At 38.9% G+C, this 24514-nt stretch overlaps 1 protein-coding gene across 9 annotated transcripts in view; it reads left to right on the top strand.

Moving 5' to 3' along the window:
• The window catches only part of Hdac9 (histone deacetylase 9), an 893084-nt gene that overhangs the window by 855105 nt on the left and 13465 nt on the right, over positions 1 to 24514 (top strand). For 7 of the 9 annotated variants that reach the window (XM_036205789.1, XM_036205785.1, XM_036205783.1 and 4 more), the window contains one exon: positions 8046 to 8130. In XM_036205789.1, the coding sequence (XP_036061682.1) occupies positions 8046 to 8130 (85 nt within the window). Of the gene's footprint in view, positions 1 to 8045; positions 8131 to 10814; positions 10897 to 23749; positions 23835 to 24514 lie in introns of those variants that run through there. The other 2 variants (XR_004946518.1, XM_036205790.1) reach the window with 2 other exon arrangements.

The raw sequence follows: 24514 nt of genomic DNA, 5'->3' as shown, positions 1-24514 counted from the left end.
AATGACTACTTTGCAAAGCCAGTTAGTGGCACTGTGGGTTGCTTCCTCTGAAGGAAATCTTTACACGTGAAAAAAGCTTTAGGAATTTCCCATCTTTATGGAATCCAATCTGAAAACAAACTTTCTAGTGAGCAAAGGAAAGAAGAGCATACAGGAGCAGAAATTTTGAGTCATGAGTTGAGAATATGAGCTTGCACAGGTCACAGACTCAACAAGAATAAAAATGGGTTCATGCTTGTAGAAAGAAAGGAGGACTTTTGAAAGGTAAACTCATATTTTGACAGCAATGAAAGCTGTTGAGGTGGTGTTGTAGCCTCTGGACTACCCTTACTCATTAAATGCTTGATTTCTGGTTCCCTTCCATTTCTTTTCTCTTTTTTGTTCCTCCCTTCCTTTCTCACTCCCTTCCATACTTTCTTCTTTTTACCCCACTCCTTCTGGGTTTTCCTTCCTCCCCCTTTTCTTCCCCTCCTACTGTATCTCCTAAGGTTCCCCAGCTCTTTTTCTTTGACTGAGATTCCACAGACGGTGGCTGAATATGGAGACTGCTTTTGTTTTTAAAGATGGCTTTGTGCCCTAAAGGTGCTGAAAAAAAAAAACAAAAAAAAAACTCTTTAACTGATTCCTGGTGGGTGTTGACAGCCACCGCTGAGGTGAACCCTTGAGATACTGTTGTCTAAGTTGTTCAATCATGGGATAAGGAGTGTTTGCGTTGAATTTTATATAGAGACATTGTTTTGCTATCTTTTTCATCTTTTAGATTATGTATGACTGAGGCTTAGTCCCCTGGGGAATTGGTGTGAATCTGGGAATGCTTATAATAATCAAACTAGTTAGGATTCATGAGTAGAGGATGAGAGAAAGTTATTGATATGCCAGAATGACATTTTACCCCATAGTCTTCTTTTAGATTTTGATACCTGTCTACTCCAAAAGCAGTTGTATGGGGAATCTAAAGGGAGTAAAATTGTTTTGGAGCCATATTTTTTGAATATTCTTACCAACATAGATATGGCCTGTGAGGCTGGTTTCTTATATTCAGTGATGAGTATGAGAAGTCAAACTATCTGCTTCAGGAAATGCTTCATGATCCAGATACTTGAAGATCATCTGAGTTATTTCTGTCAGGCTGTTCAGATAGAGTTAAAAGAAATACAGGTTGTGACCTTGAACACATCATGGATTATAGTTACCAATAAAAGAAAGAAATCATTTTTTACAAAGAAGCAAACATGATAGGATGCTTCTATCTGTCCATCCATTATGTTGCTGTGCATTGGGCATGTGTTGTGTGACAAAAGCTTCTATTGCAAGCAAGAGTAATGAGGATATTGTTAAAGATCCTAGGGGTGCCGTGTGGGGATATTTGTTTTATCAATCGGAATGCAGGAGTATTTTACAAAGGAATAGCATTTAACCTTGATCTTGGGTACAAAGTAAGACTTTGACAAGTTAGTATCTAGGGAAAAGATACATTATAGAATATGAAAACGTAAATGAGGACAGTGAGGCTTCTTGGAATTGCAAGTGGCTCTGCCTGGATGTTGTTGCTGTGTTTCTGATAGTGGAAAGCCCATGTGGAAAAGAGTAAAGCAGGCAATATATCTGGGCAAGTGAAATAAAGTATCATCAATACTATGAAGAGTATGGAAGTATTCAATGGATAGGCCCATACTTTGGGGTAAAATGACAATCACTGCAATAAAAATAGCAGAGGAAACCATTAAAGGAAGACTTAGAGAGGGTAGGAGCTCAGCTGCTGATAGAAGCATCTCCCTAGGAGCAACTTTGCTCAGTTTGTCAATGAGCAAGGGCCTCCCCAGTGCAGCAGCAGCCAACCCTTGGTAGATCCTGAAGACCAGCTGCGGGTAGCTCTCCTCCATGGTGAGCTCAGTCGCAGTGCAGAGCCAGGTTGAAACAGGTCATGGTGAATATTCACCCCACAGATGTCATCACTTGCCAAATGAAGTATCTCAGTAGTGAATGCTACCAGCATATCACTGATTCGAGATGGGAAAGAGATCTTTGTGTAAATCTCTTCAATGAAACTGAAAGGAAGTCATGTATAGTGCCTAGTGCCTATAAACTCTATAATCAGGAAACAGGGGCAAGAGAATTATCACAAGTTTGAGGCTACCCTGGGCTACCTAGCAAAACCTTTGAAAGTTAAAATGCATAAATCAAAAACGAGAAGAAAAAAAACACAAAAATCTGCCACCACGAATCTTAGTCCCCTGCTGCTTCCTGCCATGTGGAAGAATGCTTCTGGCACCAAGAATTGAACAGCCACAACTGCTCCTTTCCATTTTTGTCCTGTGTACTCCTAAAACACACCTCATACTCTGTTGCTGTTCAGAGATGTTTCTTTAGTGCTGGGTTGATATCATCCTTCACTGTCCATGCAGAGGTGAGAGACAAGCATAAGAGCAATGACCTCGGCCTAGTGACTTGATTGTCAACACAATCCACTTTGATTTCAGCCCCTCCGACTCTATGTGGTGAAGAACATTCGTGACCTAGAACTAATAACAATTGATATTTTAGGAATGACTGGCTCATGAGTCACAGTATGGATAAAATTATAACCAGACTTGCTTATGCAATCAAATTACACATATACAACTAATTGTAGTCATTCTTGGGCAATTATTTAGATGAGAGTAGGGTTTTAAGCATCAATCCCGCCTCAAACGGGAATTGATAACAAATAATTGTCATCATAGGTCAAGTGCATACCCCTGCCTCCTTTTCCTCTTGGTCTTGGCCACCATGTTCTTCCACAGTCCCTTTGATCCTTACAACTAAATGCTTTTTGGATCACCTCTGAGTTGTTTCACTGTTGAAGGCAGACTTTCAGTTCTTTGCCAGTGAACTTACAGTCTGTGTCTAAGAACAGAGCATTGTTACAGCAAGACATTCTCACTTTGTTTCTTAGGGGCATCATCTCACAGTGGAACACCCATGGTCTGAAGACCCAGTCTCTGTCCCCACTTGCCTGTGTCAGAGATCTTTTCCATTATTCAGTATGTGAAAGAAATTTCAACATTTCCAAAGTTGTTTTTAAGTATAAAATATAATACTCACACAGAAATTTACACCAATATGAACAATCCAAGGAAGGATATCACATGTGCAGCCATTAGACAAGTCAAGAGAATCTAAGTTCCTACTGATTGGTACTCATTGGTGCTTTTCTGAAAGTAACTGATTTTCTGATTTCTGACACCATAATTTGTAAACTTTATAAAGAGGAAATTTCTGGAATCCAGTGCCTGTGGTGTGACACCTTGCACAGCCTTGGTGCAGTGGGAAGGTGCTTGGACCTGCCTAGGCTCAGTGTGCTGGGCTCTGCTGTCTCCCCATGGGAGACCTCGATTTGGGGGATGTGGGGATGCGGAGTGGCTTGGGAGAGAGGGCCCGGGGGTGGGAAGAGGGAGGAGGGAGGAAGGGGGGTCTTTGGATAGCATGTGGAGTGAGCAGAAAATTTCTTAATAAAGAATAATGAAAAAAAAAACAAAACAAAAAAAGAGTGTACTCTCTGTCACTGTACACAACTATAGTCCATTCATTTTTTTTTTTTTTACCATTTTATGGTTTTATATTTTATAAAAGAGAATTTTTAGGAGACCACTATAGTTTATTTACAATTATACTATGTTTGATAGATAAGGACTTTTTTTGAGTTGTGTTTCAATGGTGGAATAAAAAATTTTTTCTCTGAAATAAAAAGCATCCAATATTCTCACTCTTCATTTCAACATTACAATGTGGGTATTAGACAGTACAATCAGATAACAAGATGACTGTACAGATTAGAGAGGAATGAGGAGCATCTTACTATATGCAGAGAATCCATCAAATTATTTTCATTAATGTATGTTTAATACTTGTTTCACAAGATTAATAGCCAATTAAAATTCAACTAAAATCCATGAAAATTTAAAATTTATTTGAAAAGTTGGTAAAAGTCAACTATATCTCTTTTTATCAAGAATAGTATAGGGAATAAAGTTTAAGTACATGCAGATTTTCTGTAACAACCTAAACATGAGAAGAACCTGGGTGAGAGCTTCCATATTATGAAAATTCTGAATAATCTTTAGAAGTCTCTGAAAGCTAAAATTACCTCCAAAATCTCTTTAAAATAAATTTACATCTGAGTGTGGTGGCACATACCTATACTGCCAACAGTTGGGAGACAAATGTAGAAGAATCATGAACCCAATGTCAATCTGAGTTTTGTTGAGACCCTGTCCTAAAAAAAAAAATCAATCAATTAATTAATAATAAATAGACACACATAGATAATTTATAAACATACTATAAAATATACCAAATACCTAGAATAATTCAAGTCATGAACCTGAACATTAAAACTTTAAATATTTTTTGACACATTAGCAAGTGTCTACCTATATCTGTGCATTCAGTGTTACACATGGTGAAGATTTCGTTTGTGTTGTTCAAATCTTAGATGGTCTTTTAATAAAAAACCCAGAGCCAAATATCAGGGTGAAAGCTAAAAGATCAGAGAAGCAGAGCAAGCCACAGCTACCACCTATTACCTCATTAACTCCACAAATCCTCTGACTGAAACCCTCTGAATCTTCACAGGAAAGGGTCTCAGCGGAACTGACTGAGTTCCTGTTTCCTCATGCCTTATATACATGTTTCTCCACCCTGTTGTCACTTCCTGGGATTAAAGGCTTGTGTGCTTCCCAATACTGGGATTAAAGGTTTGTGCCACCACAGCCTGGCTCTGATTCTAGTGTGACCTTGAATTCACAGAGATCCAGATGGCTTTCTGCCTCCCGAGTGATAGGATTAAGGGTGTGTCTGTCTGGCCTCTATGTCTAATCTAGTGGCTGGCTGTCCTGTGATACTCAGGCAAGCTTTATTAGGGTACACAATATATCACCACACATTTGTCCCAAATTCAGCTAAAATTTAATTTTTATAGTTAAAAAAAATCTCATTCTATTTGTATTCCTGCTACTGCTTTTAAAATATTTTTAAATTTTCTTTTTTCTTTATTTATTTTTAATTAAAATATAATTGCATCATTTCCCCCATCTTCTCTCCCACCCTTCCCACATTCTCTCAGACTCTCCCTACCACCTCTCAAATCCCTGGCCTCTAAGTCTCTCTCTCCCACTAGTAATTGTCTCTAGCTGCAGTCCTTGGAAATCCTGTGACAGGTGACACTGAGAAAGCATCTGAGGTTTGTCCACATGACACCTTGATTTTATATAGAAGAAATAAAGAATAGGTTTCTCTATCATGAAGCCAAGTCAGCTTAAGAAATGGTTATGATTATATTTTACACATAGAAAAAAATGATCATTTGTTAACTTTTTATGTCCATGGGTTACATTCAACTTATAAAATTTATCTTAATAACATCATGAAAAGTATCTTTATTTAATGGAGTTTCTTAGCAGATAGCATGATGGGCATATAAGAGTTCTCATATCTGGATCTGCCTTATCTTACTGTAATCCTTTGGATGCAAAAGCACTCTGTGTGCTTAGATTTCTTTTCTATCTCTTGTAATCCTAACTAGTCTCAATGGCCGATGTTTTTGCTATATCATCTTGGTCAAACTAAACTAGTATAGCTTTACCATGTATTCTCATATTTGTTCCAAACTAATTAAAAATGGCTATTTACTTAGTATTTTTCATTACTTAGTTATTAGATTACTAATAATAACCACTACCCATCAATATTTATCAAGTGGATACTTCAGTGTGATGGTTTTGTTACCCATAATTCTGAGTGATTAAGTCAACAAATTCTCCAAAAAGAGAAACCTCCCCCCCACACACACACACCTCTACCTCAATTCTGTGGTCCCTTCATACAAGTTTTTAATTTTAGGAAAACAGCCCATACATGATGCTTGCTTTCTTGCCAGTGGAAAGACTACTGCCCATTGCCTCTCTGCACTGCTACTTGATGGAAAATAAAGAGCCCACATGGAGAATGCTCTGAATCCAGCCCTGTCTGTGTGTACACACTCAAAATGAAACAAATTGGGGCAATTTACTAAAGGTTAAACCCTCAAATGACATTCACCTAAAACATGCAGGGAAATGGTTTGAGAGGCTTAAATGATCAATTTAATTTCCTTAATTCTCTAAGTTTCTTTTACAAGTAGGCACAACTTTATCCATCACACTGAAAACTCTAAATTGTGGGTTTAGATGTGTTTGTGTTTTCATACTCAACACACAGAACCACATATACTTGCTATATTACCCAGGACTTAAAAACAAGCCCACAGACCTCAGTGTGCTCCAGTTACAGAATTGGGGTTTTTGCATTTGTGATCTGCCTCTATTTTCTCTCCAGTATCCAACACCATTCAGTTTGTCAGCAATTTTTTAATCTGAAGTCACAAGGAAGGTTTTTTTGAAAGAACTGACTGTGTCAATCTTGTGCATAAATTCTAATGTGAAGTGGTGTTTCAAAACATTTTATTGCTATTAAAAAGTATTTCTCTCTAGGTCCTGAGAAAGACATGAATGGCAGGAAAGCTTGTGTATGAGTAAAGTGGCTCACTCAGCCTTGTCTATACTTCAGAAAACATTTTCCAAGAAACCTGCAGCGTATGGTTCAGTCTGCCTCTGAGACAAGAGGGCATTACCAGGATGACATATTAATAAAGACACAATCTGAAGTACTGATTTTTTAAAAACACATCTTAACTAAGTTTAAGTGTTTAAGCTTTCACAACCTTTCATTGACATTGAGTTGGTACAGTGGTGTTTTTCCTCTTACTAAACTGTATTGCATACAGACCTTTTGTTGTTTTAAAGCTTTTTCTTTGGCAGCTAAGAAAAACACTCTACAAAGTTATATTTAGTGAATTTACTCATGAATAAATATCCCTGAGCTACTCTGTTATCCTGTGGCATCTGGAAGAAAGGTGCTATTGTTTTCAATCCCATGATTGAAGTATAGAATAATCAGCTCCAAGAGACCCTGGGGGTGAGATTCACTCACATATGCTGTGGAAATTTATAATTCCTTAGTTTTGTTTTTTTGTTTTTAGTTTTTCCTCCAGATGAAGAAACTTGGATGAGTGTGCTTTGGTCTGTCTGATGACAGCAGTTCCTGGTCAGGCCACTCTATTTAACCACCACTTCTTATGTGAGGCTATTAACTTGAAGTTTTCTAGGAAAACGACTTTTTTTAGGGTTCATTGTCTCACAACTATTGTTTGCTTCCTTTCTGGGTTCCCCAAACTAGATGGTTATTTTCTTTGCGACTACCCTACCCCACAGCACATTCATCACCATGTTTCTAGGATCTGTGTCACAGACTTAGTTCTAACAAAGACGCTCAATAAATTATCATAAGCTCTGCTGCATTTCTTGCAATGTTTGCTGAATTCCTCCATGAAAAATTGGTGTAATTTCAGAAGATCATGATAGATTTGCACAGAAGGAATTTATCCCATGCTTGAGGCTGACATGAGCGTAGTTTTGAATAAAGTAGATGCTAAGTGGAACTGTGTTATTTGTTTTACCTCTGGCTTCTTTAGTACATTTTTTATTTTGCTGCTATTTGATTCAAAGAATAAGAACAAATGCCTCATAACTATCCACTAGGAAGTGTTTAGTGTTTTAGATGATTGAATGTAAAGTGCTGCTGAGACACAAATAATAGACTCTCCGCTCTGATGGAACTGCCCTGAGAGTTTGCTCCATGGCCCCAGCTGCAGAGACCCTCATGATGGAATATGGTTTGTGAGAAAGCTACAAAAATTGCACAAATAACTCAGGTTTTAAATGACTGACACACAGATGTGCACCTGCTTTGGGGCCTTCATACATTAATCTTGGGACCAATAGGAAAGCTCCTTGGAATTTAATCATTTGGACACAAAATATAGCTGTCTACACTTAGGGACCTGATGTCAGCAAAATGTTAAGCAGTTCTTGGAGAAGATTCCTGAGGATGAGCTTGTTCACATGCTTTGCTGCTGTGCTACTCACTGTTAAGTCATGTTCTGCCCATGTTCTTCCTCCTGTTTGCAGCTGGGCCCTCTTGAGGAAGATCTCCTCCACCAGACCCCAAACACGAATGCTGCCGCTTCTTTACAGAGGATCACTGAAATCCAAAGTACGTCTTCAGTTTCTTTTTCATCCTTAACTAGATCATGTTCATTGGGATTATATTGTGAATTAAAGCACAAAGAAACAAAATCATCTTAATTTGCACATATATTTTTATTGAAATGTCTTGCTTTACTGCCTGTGATAGTCTTATCTTGCACTGGTGTCATAACTCAGAATCTAGACTTAGAATCTTGTTGTTCTCATACTTTCTAGGTACTTAAGGTTGTTTCAAACACCAAGCACTGACCTAGAGCAACTAACTAAATTTAGAAACTGTGACTGTGTAGACTGTGAAGTGGTTTTAAGTAGGAGTAAGTCATCTCCTAAATGTGATTGGACTTGGCAATCATGCCCTAGCTTTACGTTTGGCACGGAAGGAAAATTAATGAGAAAGTCTCATTATGAGAAAGTCCTACTTTGGCAAACACGGTAAGGTGGTCTTTTTATTAGGCAGTTACCCTCATAGACATCAACATTCCCCACTATAGATTAACAGGAAAGTTAGCACAAAGACAAATGCCAAATTGCAAAAGTGAGTTTTAAGGATGATCAAGAAAGCCCTTAGCTTTGCAGATTTTCCATGGACACATGTTTCCATACCACTGAAAAACTTTTGCCTGCCGTATCTTAGAGTTGGTCTTCTCTTGCACAGCAGCGACCAGGAGATGAGGGTGTGAGTGGTGTTGTATTACCATTCTTTTGGTACAGGAATATTATAGTCAAACTCAAAATAAACCTTCACTGAAATCTCACACGTGCCTGGAATGTGTGCTATAGGCATTCACTAAATCTTACTACATGTAACTGTGGAATGAATTTCAAAGTGATGAATTTCAAATATTTTCAGAGAACAGAAAAATAAATATTTAAATACTAAGGAGGAAAGTTACTGGGATCAAGCTAAGGTACTGGAGTTGGCTGTCTCCAAAGACAAATGTGGGGATGCTTGTCTGCTCTACTTAAAAAAGCTTGCTCATGTCTGACTCTTGTTTTGAGAGGAGATAAGGAGGGTCATGTGAATGCCAACCCGGATCACTTAGAGGGACTCTTTGGGTTATCTCTGACAGGCCTCTCCTGTTCATCCAGATCTTATCCAAAGTCCCTGTACAGGAGATTGACAGTATAAGGAAAGCTCAGTCTTCATGTGTGTAGTTTTCTTTTTCTAAGGATTCTTTGACCATTATACACACAGAGTGTTCATATAAAATTCTGCCTGTGTATCTTCAGAGTATAACACTAACACTACAACATGCATTTAAGAATGGCTTTGTTATGTGTTGATCAGTCATAAAGTTTGGGAACAAGGAGAGGGGAGAGAAGAAGAGGAGAAGGAAGACAAAGAAGAGGAGAACAGAGGTAGAAAAATCTCTGGCTTCAGGGATTTTACCTTCCAGTTGGTGAAGGAGTATAAAATGTCTAACTCCAGCTCAGGGCTCTCTGGAGGCACTGAGGGCATGGCAAAGGGGCAGCTTCTTTCTTCAGCAAAGAAGAGGCTTACAATATTAAGCTTGGACTCAAGAGGAGGTAGACCTGAAGAGCTTCTTCTGGAACCAGTCTTCTGCTATAATGAACCGATGCTTGCATCAGCTCTTAGTGAAGAACTCATGGTCTATCCTCTCACCTAGTCAGTCTGGATTTATTAATGAATTATAACTACCTAATAACATGCAAGTCCAGGAAGATTAACTCAGCCCTGGTTTCATGGGAGCTGCTCTTAGTCTTAGGCCAAGCCAGGCAACCTATTTAATAGTTGTTGCTTAAGGAAAGGGTGAACAATCTTTCCTCTCTCTCTTCAACAGGACTCCCAGAGCTTGCCAGGGCAGGGGTCAAGGTCATGACAGGGTAACCCACAGAGACAGTTGACCTGAGCTAGTGGGAGCTTACAGACCCTGGACCAACAGCTAGGGAGCCTGCATGGGACCAACCTAGGTCCTCTGCATGTATATGAATGACAATTGTGTAGCTTGGTCTGTGAGGCACCTAGCAGTGGGATCAGGATCTGCCCTGGCACTTGAGCTGGCTTTTGGGAATCCAGTCCCCAAGCTGGGTTGCCTTGCCCAACATTGATGCAGGAGAGGAGCTTGGTCCTTCCTCAACTTGATGTGCCATGCTTTCTTGACTCCCATGGGAGACCTGCCACTTTTTGAATGAAGATAGAGGAGGAGTAGAGGGGGAGTAGAGGAAAAGGGAGAATAGGGGGCGAGGAGGGAGGGGAAACTGTGGTAGGTGTCTAAAGTAAATGAAAAAATAAAAAGAAAAGGTATATTTCACAATCTGGCCAGAGAGAATTGGGCTTTGTGGTCCTTTGGCCTGGGGTCATGTAGACTCCATTCTTGGAATGGCCCATGTTTATGTCATCATTCTTGCTGTTGCTGCCTTAAAATTCTTAGTATTTTTAACAAGAGGCCCACATTTTCCCCTGTGCCTTTCAAGTAACATAACCAGTTACATTGACAAAATTCTGATGAAAAAAGTAACTACTGAAAAAGAGTAATAGAAATATCATCCACAGTGGAATTAAATATGGTGTAGGGAATAAATGGTGTTGGAAGGACGTAGTCGCCAAGTCTGGAGGTGACGTCTTAGCATGGGGAGAAGTGAAAACCAGCACAGAATTGATCCTTCCACACTGTGGCTCTGACACTGTGCTGCATTTCTATTGGTTCTAACTGTGTATGTGTCTTTTAGGCTGTTCTTTCAAACTAAAGGAATGAGAAGAGAATGAGGAATGCCCATGGAACAACAGATAAAGTGTGTATTTTAGAGTCTAAAACTTCTTCATACCGACTATGGAAATTAAAAGGATGGGCTTCGAGTTTGATACATAATACTCAGTTATCTTACAAAATATGCTGTATTCTTTCCTTTCCTTCTCCCTGATCCAAATCCACTTTTCTAAGCTAAATGCCCTGGATGGCTCTGGAACCTTGACCAGGCTTTCCAATCTGGTTCTGCCTGGAATATAGTCAAGCCTGGCTGCACGGCTTTGGAATTTAAAAAAAGAAGACGCCTTCCTTGTTAGAATATTGCTAAGAATTTTGAGTCCACAGCAGAAAAGTGCTCCAAGTAGGGATCCTTCTGAGGCCACAGACCTCATGCCTAAAAAATGGACCCTAAAAGTAGCCTTTCTTTAACAAGTGTTCTGTTCTCCATACGTGCCTTTGAGCACCACAGGGACCTCCTTTCAGAACAAGGAGGTGTTTGAGTTTTAGCCCACCTCCTAGCCCAGGTTCTGAAGGATTCTTCTGTGCTGCAGTTCAGAGCTATGTAAATGTTGGAAAGTAGGCCTTACCATGTGGGAAACATTGAGGCACGTTCCTAGAGAGTTCTGTCCCCAGACACACAGCAAGGTGCTGACAGGCCTTCTGTGAATTTCTTCTTGAGAACTGAGCCCCCCAGCTGAGGGTGTGCAGGTGCTGGATGCTGTGATTAGCATTGGCCCACTGCCTGGACACATGCCTTTTTGTATTTTGCAGCAGGATCATCACTATGGTCCTATTCTTGCTTAGATTTCTCATGAAGCTCAAGAGAAAAGCTTTATAAGGATTCAGAAGGGCAGTCATTTTTCCTGGCAGGTGGAGCACCCCCCATCCTAATATATTACAGGCTACTTACATCTCATGATAATGAATTGTATATAAGGATCAACTGTATTTTCAAAGAAGTGGGACTGTATGGCCAACAATATATTTTTAAAGTTTTATTTTTTCTTTAAAAGTTGAAAGTAAAATTAATGTATATTATTTTAGTCATCTTCTGGATATTATAAAAATAATTTTTAAGAATATCTAAAAATATTAACATTTACTTGTTTATCACAACACTATTCAGAATGAAACCTGAGTGTCTATCAGTGGAAGAATGGATAAAGAAATGTGAGATATAGAGGCAATGGAATAGTATTCAGTCTTCAAGAGGAAGCCCTATAACATGTGCTCATTTAGTTTTACATCTTTTCACACCACATGTTGTTTCACTGGTGTTTTTGCTTGTTTTCTCTTAATTGCTGAAATTTTTGTGCAGTAACTAGCATGCACAGGTGCTTTGTAAATATTTTAAAATAAATTAGTAATCTCTTGTCCTATTTCTTTTTTATTTAGACTAGATTGCTCTTTTAAAGTTAGCTTAATATAAGTATAATTGCCGAGCATCCTTGCTACAGAGGAATTAGAAGAGCAAAAACCACATGAGAGCACGTTTCTTCCTATTTCACAGCCCACAAGGATGAGTAAGTTCTTCTAGGAAGATACAAAGCTACTTTTTTGTGCTGCCATTTCTCCTGCTAATCTTGGAAGAAATGCTTTTCAGAGCTGAGTCTAGGACTTGATGGCACAGAATAATCAGCAACAAGTGTTGCCAGTGAAGTGCCAGCCAAAGCAGGAAGAAGGACCCTCATGCATGTGCATTCTTTCCTACAACCAATGCTTACAGCTCAGAGTTTCCATGTGACCCTGAAGTTCTCCATGCTTCTGCATGCCATGGTAGGAAGCAAGCAAGATCTTCTAGCCATTCTTCTTATACCAGTGCTGGCCCACGGTAACAGCTTCCCTGGGACTAGGGTGGAAGAACCATGAACTGAATTTTCCATAAAATTAAAGTGATTCAGGGTGAAAGAGTAAAATTTTGAGTTCTAAAAACATGTAACAAATGATAGTGATTTTCATGTGTGAAGCCCCAAAATATGAGTTTAAATACAGAGACATGGTTTCCCTTCATTTAATTTTTTAGTGAAAATATACTTTATAAATGACAACCAACTTTGTAGACCTCCTATGTGATAATCATAGTATCTTTTGATTTTAGGATCAAGAAAGTATATGTGTGCCCAAAGATTTGAGAATTCTTCTTTAAAATTGCTGCAACCATCTAGTAGTGGTGTGGAGCTGACAAGTTGAAAAACACTAAGTGGTGAACTTTAAAATGATATGGATCCCGCTATAATCCTCTCTTCTGTTCCCAAGCCATATGACCATTGAGCAAACCACTTTCTCAGCTTTCAGAATGAACAAGGAAACAAGCATCACCACGATGCTTTCTAAATTGGTGCTACTGGCTGTCAGGGAGAGAGGGGCAAGGGGATAAGAAATGTGGAAATTTCTCGCTGGAACCTCATTTTTGTCTTCTCTCCACTATAAGGATTTTCTTTTGTTGTATAATTTAAATTTTTTTTTAGAATTCTTTATTTTGCCAACCTAAGTCAAAATGAGGAAGGAACAGTCTTTGCTGTTTCATCCTATGTTCTTGTCAAATGCATCACATAAAAAGAAGATAAACCTCCATTTCCCCTACATGTAAATTGTGTTGCTTTGGTCTGAGTGAGACTGTTCCCCATAGGCTGATGTGTTTGAATGCTTGGTCTTCCGTCAGTGGAAATGTTTGGGAAGGATTAGGAGGTGTGGGCTTGTTGGAAGAGTTGTGTCACTGGGAACTAAAAGGTTTCAAAAGCCTGTGCCATTTCCAGTTAGCTCTTTCTCTCTGCCTCGTTCTTATGGATTAGATGTGAGTTCTCAGCTACTGCTCCAATGCCATGCCTGCCTGCTGCCATGCTCCCTGCCTTGATGTTCATTGACTCACCCTTTAAAACCACAAGTCTGAAATAAACTCTGCTCCATAATTTGCCTCAGTTATGGAGTCTTATCACAACAACAGAAAGGTAACTAAGACATTACTTTTGTTTTAAAAACACACTTGTGGAATATTGCTCAGGAATGACAAGTATGTATAGCATTCTCTGAGTATACCCAACTTTTAAGCCAATTCGAAAAAGGAAGTGATTTACTTTGACATGGGCAAATGATACAATGTACTTGAGCACAGTGTGGAAAGCAAGCCTCAAGTACACTCCTCCTTATTTTATGAAAATAAGAATGAAAACGGACTTTCCTATGAAAAGACAAGTTTGACACCTGCTCACTGCTTGGCATGGGTGTTATTGAGTGAATGTTTCCTACCTCCTCCTGCTCTTACGGTTATTTTTTAATTTTTTCTTTCCCTTTTCTCTCTTTTTTTTTCTGTTTTCCTTCTTATCCTGGGTCAACCTCTAGTTCTGAAAACTAGCCTTAGAAGAAAACATTAATAAATGAAGATGAAGGAAGGCTATTTTTAATGATTTTATTCATACTCTATTTCCTATAGGAGTTAACCAGTTGGCAAAAAAAAAGATAAGCACTGATGGCCTTGCATGAGAATGAATGGTCAGAATATGAGCTATGCAGGTCTCTCAGTGTGAAAGAGATCCAGATAGTGATAAATGAAAACAGCTACTGAAATTAGAACAAGACTTGCTGTCAAAGGAACAACCACTGTCTCCATTCCTCTGCAGTGCCATTCCAGCTGCCCACTTCCACTGCCCACTTCCTCCACCACCAGAAGAGGCATTTAGATCAGACAGACCAGGGAAAAGCCCAGACTGCTTCTCATCTACTAGGAATTTACATAGATCTCTTGATGTGATAGAAATTGCTTAATTATTTTTCCTCCTGGGCCCGTGCACACAGTTACAAGTGCCATTTTCTCAATATTTCGACATGTACTTAGAAAGTTATCTTGTAGTTGACGTGACTACACAACCACATGGCCACAGGAACTCAAATTTTCCTCTGAGTTTTTGTCCCTACTATTTCATTTTGATTTTCTTTTTCTGATCTTTTTTTCCCCTCTTCACCATTTCCATCCTGCTGAGATCCAGGGGACAAGAATAAGAGGGTACAGTGTCAGAAAGGGACTTTTTACTTCCAAAAATGAATTGTTTGGCTTTAAGGAAGAATGAAAGGTCATCAGGCCTCTGTTTAGAAGATCATTGTGGGAGCTAGATAGGTTGGACAGTGGTTAAAAATATTAGTTAATCTTCCAGAAGACTGAGGTTTGATTTTCAGGATCCATGAGAGGCAGCTCAAAACCATCTCAAAAACAACAAACTTCAGCTTTAGGGGATTGCATATGTCTGGGCTCCTTGCTCATCTGTACTCTCGTGTATATACCCCCCCACACACCTATACATAATTTAAAATAACAAAGATAAATCTTAAAAATTATTGTGCTTATACCAAGGTCAGGAGATATGCAGAGCTTATTGATTGGACCAATTTCAAAAAGGAATTAGCATAGGGTCATTAGTAGGCATGGAGAAGATAATTTTTAGGTTTTCTGTAGCTAGAGATTCCTGCAGTCCTGCCAGGGCCCAGTCACTCAGTCCCAAGTAAACACACAGAGAATTAATGTTACTTATAAGCTGTATGGCTGTGGCAGGCTTCTTGCTATCTGGTTCTTATATCCCAAATTAACCCATTTCTATTAATCTATAAATTGCCATGTGGCTCGTGGCTTACTGGTACTTTATGTCTTCTCATGGTGGCGGCAGCTGGCAGTCTCCTCACTCAGTCTTCCACTTCCCAGAATTCTCCTCTCTGCTTGTCCTGCCTATACTATACTTCCTGCCTGGCTACTGGTCAATGAGTGTTTTATTTATCAATCAATCAGAGCAACATATTCACAGCATAAAGAAAGACATCCCCAGCAGTTTTCTGATTTTGAAAATGGAAAATAGAAATATTTACCTTGTGAAATTGAAGTCAGTAAAGAATAAGAGGTTTGGAAGGAAAGAAAAATAGGCTTCAGAACAAGTTTTGATATCTTGAGTGTTGGAGAAATGTCAGCTTTGTTCTCGGCATCTGTGTTCTACTGTGAAGTTACAGAGGGCCACTGATTGAAATTATTTATATAAGACAAATGCTGTAAGCTATTAGTAAATATCCAAACATCAGTTAATAAGTACTAATTGTCTACCATGTGCTATATCCTCAGATTCTTACTAATATCAACTAACAGTTTTAACTTTTCCCAACAACTCAATAAAGAGAGTCTCTTCTCATGGCCACTTTGGAAATTGAGGGACATCAGGTTACTTAAGTTCCATTGGGCCACATAGCTAATGAGTAGGGAGAAGCAAGCTCATAAACCCATCAGATCTACTCCAGGTTTTCCCACTGAGCCACTGGGTTCTGGAAGTTCACCAGTAAACTCACTCCTGCTGTGCTTTCCCTGTATCTTTTCCCCATTTTCCCATCTGTTTCAAAGGTGAAATACTTAAGGGGAAAAAATCAATTTGATTTAAAAACTGGAATTTTAGTTGTCCAGACTAATTGAGGCTGAACCATAGTCAGGTCTGGAAGCCCGGTGCCAAATTCCAAGGAGCCACAGAGCTCTGAGTCCACTCTAAAGCCCCTTGTAAACTTGTAAAAAAAAAAAAAAAAAAAAAAAAAAAAAAAAAAAAAAACTTTAATCAGAAAAAAAATGCAAAGGCTGGCAGAATTTCAAGTCTCTGCCCTGTTGTCAGGTGTGAGCTGTGATTTGTCATGGAGCCTTTGGCTTTAGTCAGAGGCCTTGATGTTAGCACCCTGAGCCAAGCAGACCTTCAGTCAAGAAAAGCAGCGTTAGGCACTCTCCCACTATTAACCCCACCAACCCTCACTGTATCACAGCCAAGTCAAATGTGTACACATGACTCTTTCAGGGTGAATTCTGAATTTCTAATTACCCATTTTCTTGAAACACTAAATTTCTGACTCTTGTGTGGAGGAGCCCCAACTCTAAAATGCACCCAAATAAAAGCAAAAAAAACTTCTCTCTGCTTAGAGATTTTGCTTGGTTAGTTAATTTATTTTTTCCAACTGCATCTGCAGTTATAAAAGTTTTCATTCATTTTTCTTCCAAACCAAAACTAATCAAACCAAAATAATAAATAAAATATTTCATTGTCTGAGCCTGAAACCTCTTTAGCAATAGGAGTGTTCTGGGAAGGAGAGTGTCCTAAGCTGTCACCCAGCAGGCAAGTTTCTTAGGGGGACACACTGGGCAGCCAGGTTTGGGGAAGATCACTTGCCGTATATTTGCAGATATTTTGTTTGGTCCCCGCATATCTCTGCAATGCAAACCATCCATGGCTACTGGAGACCTCACAAGGCCAGGTATGATGTTGAAGGTATTTTCAATGGGAAACAGGAAAACTAAGATTTTGCTCCTCTACAGGGCTGTGATATCAAAGTCCATTTTCTTTTTTAATCTAGGTATCTCTGTCTCCACCCTATTTACTAAGTAAAATCAGAACCCCACAAACTTCCTGTTTCAGATGTAGCTGGACAGAAATTTCAACAGGCCCTACCTAAAAACAAAGAGATTTAGTGTACGTACAAAAAAAATGCATTTTAACTTATTACTGAGCTTACTACGATGTGGAGAAACAGAATGGAGAAAAATAAGTTGAAATGTTCTCAGGAGTAGTGGGCAGTGACGCCAACAGGATGAGTACGATCCACATGTGCGCATGTGCTGAAGACCTGCCAAATGTCGGCATAGAAGTTTGTCTTAAAGAGTTTTTGTTATTTAACTCTTAGGTTCAAGAAGAGGCCAGTGAACTTCCTTTCTGGAGGAAAGTATCCCTAACTTAAATCTTTAGTGCATAGGAATATTGGGTTCAACAAAATATGAACTTTGTAAATAAATAAACAAATTAATTAATTAATACATAACCTATTTAGAGAAATTAATAAAATCCAAATCATAAGGGCATTACCACTAGGGAGAATAGGCAGAAGAAAAGAGATTATTTTTAGGGTTAACTATGCAGGGTATAATAATAACAATGGATGAAGAATGGTCATTCACCTTCAGTCCTGCATAAAATTTTACTGAAATAATAATCTGGCTCTTCCTTCTTCTTTTTTTTTCAAAGACAAACACAGAAATAAAAAATGAGAAAGAAATCAAGAGGAGCCTGGACAGCAGATGAGCATCTGTTATTGTCTTAGCAGATGTGAGGGAAGGATGAAAACTGAATTATAAACTGGCCTTGGCAACCCGTCCCTGCAAGGATGGATGCATGACTGTATTAGCCATATGCATACCATGCTTGACATACACAACGAGGTCTCTGGGTTATTTCTAGTTTTTAAATCCTTGTTTCTCCTCACTCACCATCCAGTTCTCTCCTTTGCTGAGTTCTGTGAATACTAATAATGAAATAATATTTAAAATGAGTTGACTTTCTACTTCTCAATCTGCATTGCCACAGTCCTGCCCATCTCTCTTAATAATCTAAGAATATGTAAACTCTGGGTAAGGTCTACAAATAACTATTAGCAACACTAGACCCAAACAAACAAGTCCCCAAGATATGGACCCAAAGCACAGAGGTTGAGTTTATTGTACATTTCTGATCATAGAACTCAAATGGGTCCATTACAATCCTGGTGTGTCTCAGGTCAGTCTTCTCTACCTTTCAAACAACTTTTTCCAACTTCATTCTTCTTGTTTCTGAGCCCCCTTCCCATTTCTCTAATGTCAGCAACAAACCTTGCTTAGAAAAAACAGTGGCCACCAATCTGTGTTCTTCCAGCCATTCTTCCAGCAACAAACACTATATAATTCCTCCCATCTTAAAAAAAAACAACAACCCTCGGGGAAACTCATTTTTTTTCAAAGACACCAATGTTCTACACTAGTTATTTCTATTGTCTCATTCTGACATCCCTAGACAGAACCACCCCGGCACCGATGCCATCATATCTAGTAACATTTATACCACTCTATTTTAAATTAATTTTGATTAAATCCATAGCTACTTATTCTCTGGGTTACAATATAATATTATCCTCTCAACTCAAATCAGTTTAGCTGTCTCTCTAGAAGAGCATGCCTTCAGACTGGCCCCATGACCTAGGTCCGTCTGCTTTGGTGTCAACCTACTTTCTGCAGACTTGTCTGAGCTCATCACGGACATGCCACTTTAGTTTTCCTGCCTGCACTACTCTGAGTTCTCCAGAGGGAAAAAGCAGTCTGTTCTACTTTTGTGGGGACATGGGAACCCCAAAACATGATTTTGCCAAAATGAAGAGCCAAGAGAACTGGTGAAAGTTCTGAGCTGAGTCTGCAGGCCAGAGAACTAGAAGACTCAATGGTGTAAGTTCCAGATAAAGTCCAAAGACAGATGTGGGAGAGTGATGTCCCCACTCAGAGACAGATAGAATTTCCCTGGTTAGCCTTGTGTTCTCCATAAACATTCACATTGGGGATTATTGAGACTACTTTATCAAATGTTAATCTCATCCAGAAATACTCTTAAAATAATATTGAAGGAAATGTGGGGTCACGCTAACCAATTTCAAGTTGACACCAAGGGTCATCATCACACTGCTTCTGTCCTGGATTTACATCCATCTCCAAAGAGCTCTGGACCTTTCCAAGTGAAATGTATTTAGAAAATGAGATACTTCTCCTTGCTACTGGGGCACCATTGCTTCCACACTTTCTCACTGACTGGGACTAAATATATATATATTTGTAGAACATATTTCCTACCGATATCTCTGATGCAAACCCAACACTTCAGGGTTCGTTCTAGCCTTTTACCTTTCCTTATTTATTATATCTTCCCCTAGAAGCAAGTAATATGGCTCTCATCATTTTTAATATATTTACTTATCTTTAACTCATATGCCTATGAAACAGTTTCAGAGTTGCGAATCCATACCACCTGAAGCAGGATGCAAACAAGAGTCTTTGTGTTCCTAGCCTTGTATCATCTAGTCAAAACTAATTTTTAATTATTTAGGTTAGCTCTTTACTCTTCTCCTTTCAGCATGCAAATGTTAAGATTTTATGATATAATTATTCACATTATTTATCATTTGTCTTCCATTTGGGGTTTCCCCACACCTTAATTATTTTCAGAAATTTACAAACCATAAATTTTATTTTTATCAATGAACAGTTGTATGACTATAAAGATAAAGAATTATTTCCTGTAAATGTATAGAATCATATCTCCACCAACATGGATTTTCTTTATATCTGTGTGGAGTGAAAACCATATTTTATTTATTTTTGTATTCAGTGTTCCCAAACACTGATCTGGACAGTTATAGGTAAACAGATAATTGATCACACAGTAATGCATAATGGAGATTATTCTACTTAATTCTAGATGCTGATTTTAAAACAAAATGTTCAAGTAGGAGTGTTATTGGGGACAGGATGTTAAAATTTGCTAATTCCCAACCACAGTTTGAGTGACAAAGCAGGTGGCCTTTCACCTAAACACACACACACACACACACACACACACACACACAGAGAGAGAGAGAGAGAGAGAGAGAGAGAGAGAGAGACAGAGAGAGAGAGACAGAGACAGAGACAGAGAGACAGAGAGAGAGAGAGATGGTACCATCTTAGTGTTAACTCAGCTTGTCTCTGTGAAAATTGCCCCAATCTTGCCTGTGTACAGTCATCTCCTTCATCACTATCAATTCATGGGAACCATTAACTTTTTCTCTAGTCTACAGTTTCAGCTTTCCCAGCAAGATATATAAATGGAATAATAAAAATATGTGTCTGTTGGAGTCTGGTTTGTTTCATTTGGCAAAATCCATTCAAATCCTCATGCCCCCTCTGATTGTATCACTAGTTTACTTATTTTATTGTTGAGTAGTGTTCGTTGTCTGGATAAACCACAGTTTACACATCCATTTCCCTAATGTGAAACATCAGGATCATATTTAGTTCAGGCAACTCTATATAAAATTTTATGAATATTCACATGCAGATTTGGTGTAGGCACAGTTTTAATTTCCCCAGAGTAAATATCTGGAATGGGATTTATCGATCTTATGGAAACTTTATTATAAACTCTTGAAAAACCATTGCAACATTCTCCACAGTATCTGTAACCATGGCACCATCTCCATAGTATCTGTAACCATGGCACCATTCTCCACAGCATCTGTAACCATGGCACCATCTCCACAGCATCTTTAACCATGGCACCATTCTCCACAGTATCTGTAACCATGGCACCATTCTCCATAGTATCTGTAACCATGGCACCATCTCCATAGTATCTGTAACCATGGCACCATTCTCCACAGTATCTGTAACCATGGCACCATCTCCACAGTATCTGTAACCATGGCACCATTCTCCACAGCATCTGTAACCATGGCACCATTCTCCACAGTATCTGTAACCATAGTACCATTCTCCACAGTATCTGTAACCATGGCACCATTCTCCACAGCATCTGTAACCATGGCACCATTCTCCACAGCATCTGTAACCATGGCACCATCTCCATAGTATCTGTAACCATGGCACCATCTCCATAGTATCTGTAACCATGGCACCATTCTCCACAGCATCTGTAACCATGGCACCATCTCCACAGCATCTTTAACCATGGCACCATTCTCCACAGTATCTGTAACCATGGCACCATTCTCCACAGTATCTGTAACCATGGCACCATTCTCCACAGCATCTGTAACCATAGTACCATTCTCCACAGTATCTGTAACCATGGCACCATTCTCCACAGCATCTGTAACCATGGCACCATCTCCACAGCATCTTTAACCATGGCACCATTCTCCACAGCATCTGTAACCATGGCACCATCTCCATAGTATCTGTAACCATGGCACCATCTCCATAGTATCTGTAACCATGGCACCATTCTCCACAGTATCTGTAACCATGGCACCATCTCCATAGTATCTGTAACCATGGCACCATTCTCCACAGTATCTGTAACCATGGCACCATCTCCATAGTATCTGTAACCATGGCACCATTCTCCACAGTATCTGTAACCATGGCACCATTCTCCACAGTATCTGTAACCATGGCACCATTCTCCACAGCATCTGTTCAAATACACAGTGTATGCAACCATTTCTCATTTGAAGTACCACATTTTGCTCATGTTATTTGTTAATATTCAGATTGTCAATATACAAAAATTGGTTATTATGCTTTGATATATATGACTTACATAAGTTTTATTTCTAAAAATGAATTTTAGCTGTTAAAATAGAATTTGAATAACACTACTTTATTGGTCTTTCAGATAAAAAATAATTTCTTCACCAACAAACACTCAAACCATGAAATAGGATTTTTATTATATCCCTGTTTAGCTTCAAAAAAATTGCAGCACTAATGGTGAACTTGTACCAATTTTTATGAAAACATTAACTGGTCACTCAATTCATATGTCAAGTTTTAAGAGTATATTTTTATATCTATGCAATATTTTGGATACTCATAAAATTCTCCATTTAGCTATAACAAGTGGATTTTAACAATTATTAAGAAGTTATAGAGAAGCCAGGCGGTGGTGGCAGATGCCTTTAATCCCAGCACTCGGGAGGCAGAGGCAGGTGGATCTCTGTGAGTTTGAGGCCAGCCTGGTCTACAAACTGAGATCCAGGAAAGGCAAAAGCTACACAGAGAAACCCTGACTTGGAAAGAAAAAGGGAAAAAAAGAAGTTATAGAGAACTTGCAAATAGAAGAAGCTGCATGGGTCTGGGCCTCTCACAACTCCCAAGTGTTGATATGGTTGGAAGTTAGTGCTAGTCTTCCACCTGGAGAACATGGCGTGTAAAGGTGAAGGGGGTCTCATCAAACAGCAAGAAAGTGAAATCTATAAATCTCTGTCTGAGTAGCTCCAAGGTTTCCAACACAATGGTGAAGGAGAGCTTTGGCATGGCCAGAAGTTTCAAACTGAGAGTAGGCTCTGAAAGGAGAAACTTCAAGGTCAGTGGGTGATTTCCATCCCAAATCTCCATAAGTCAAAAGCTACCTGTTTATTCTAATCGGGCATTCAAAAGAGTAATCTAGTGCTGCCTCCAGTCCGACAATCCCTGTAAGACCCCCCCTGGCATCCTCTCTGACCCAGGAAAACTGTCTACACTTCACACCTCCCGCTCTGGTCTGGCTGTATTCCACTATCTACCTAGTGCTTTTATTGTAGATTCATTCTTCACTCTCCCTTAGCCAGATAAAACAAAAATGCAGAATGATGAAGGGTAAATAGTTCTTTTCTTTTAAAAATGTGCTGAAAAGTGGGAAGATTCACATGGCGGAAAAATGAGTGAGGATAAAGGACATGACTGAAGAGGACTGGTGTTCGTCCAGTTTCAGTGCAAACTCCTTCTCTCTCAGTTTTATTGCCATCAGAGAGAAACTCTAGAAGTGGCAAGTTACTAATATTTTACTTTATGAATAGCAGTCCCCAAGAACTCCAATTCCAAATCTTGGATCATTTCTCTTACGTTCTAGTGGCATTATTACTTCCAAGCCATTAGATATGATTTTTTTTTGCACATGTTTCTGAAAAGAAAAAAATCCACACGTCATGTGAAAACATAATCCATAAATAGGTTTGAGCTGGCTATATATTTCACAGTTTGGGTTGTACCTGCCTCCATTTAAATTTTTCTCTTTTATGAAGACAGATTATCATTGTATTACTAATGTTGATTATTCCTTTGTTTTGATAGGCTTTGCCTAGATTGAACTTAAAGTTTTGGGTTATTTCTGAATCAATAAGTCATATATTTGGATAAAAGTCAAACTTCAATCTTAACTTTGCAGTATATTTTATACATGTTAAATTATATCTTAAAAAGCCTTCACCAATTTAAGGCTTTCCTGCTACTTGTATACATATAGTAACATTTGAAGGGCCATCACTGTTAGCTGTTCTCCTTAAAAGTTGTTACCTATAATTCATGTTGTCTTTCCTCATCATCTGGTAGATACAAATACATCTGTTTCTTTTATGGTCAAGAACTCTCTTCTTGAGGAAACATATCCAGTGCTTGGCAAGGGGAGCCAAGCCTATGGATGCTGTGAATATGTCATATTATCTACAAGTAAGTGTGTGGAGCATTAGCTTCATGGATATTCTGTGCTAAAACGATGCTTGGTAATGATACCTCCTGAGGCCTGATACAGATCTATCTACTTGGTGGTAGAATTCTGACTTGGGTTAGATAATAACGGCATTGCTATCTAGAAAAGTTTAAGACTTAGAATGGAACTGTCAGAATAACTTTCAAAGTTGAAAGATAGTAGGGATGCTGAAAAATAAGCCTCTGTCTATGTCTCCTCAGTCTTATTCCAAAGCTTTATTGACTTTAGATAGGTGTCCTTTCTTCCTCTACTTAGGCAAGATATGAAACTGTTCTTCTGTTTCCACTCATATCACCTGTCGATCTGTTTTTTGTGGTCTCTCCAGAGCAAACTTTTGAAAAGAAATCTTAGCTCTCTCTATTTCCGATTCAAAACTGCAAGATAACTAGCCTCTGCCTATCAAACTGCACTCCAGATTAATACTGTGTCATACTTGTACCTAGCAGTGGATGGTCCTCAATAAGCCACAGAGCTGTCAGAACTCATGCAACTTCCTGTTTCCTCTGCCAGGGGCATTTGGCATTGTGCCTCCTTCCATTTTAGTTTCATTGGCTTTTGCTTGTTTTCAAGCATCATTTTTTTGCCCCTAGAAATTTCTCTTATGTTGCCATCACCATAAGAAGTTATGCTACTCCTCTCT

This window comes from Onychomys torridus, chromosome 14, assembly GCF_903995425.1.
Source record: "Onychomys torridus chromosome 14, mOncTor1.1, whole genome shotgun sequence".
NCBI classification, from domain to species: domain Eukaryota; kingdom Metazoa; phylum Chordata; class Mammalia; order Rodentia; family Cricetidae; genus Onychomys; species Onychomys torridus.
Note: the sequence above shows the minus strand (reverse complement) of the source record. Positions and strands in the feature narration are given on the sequence as shown.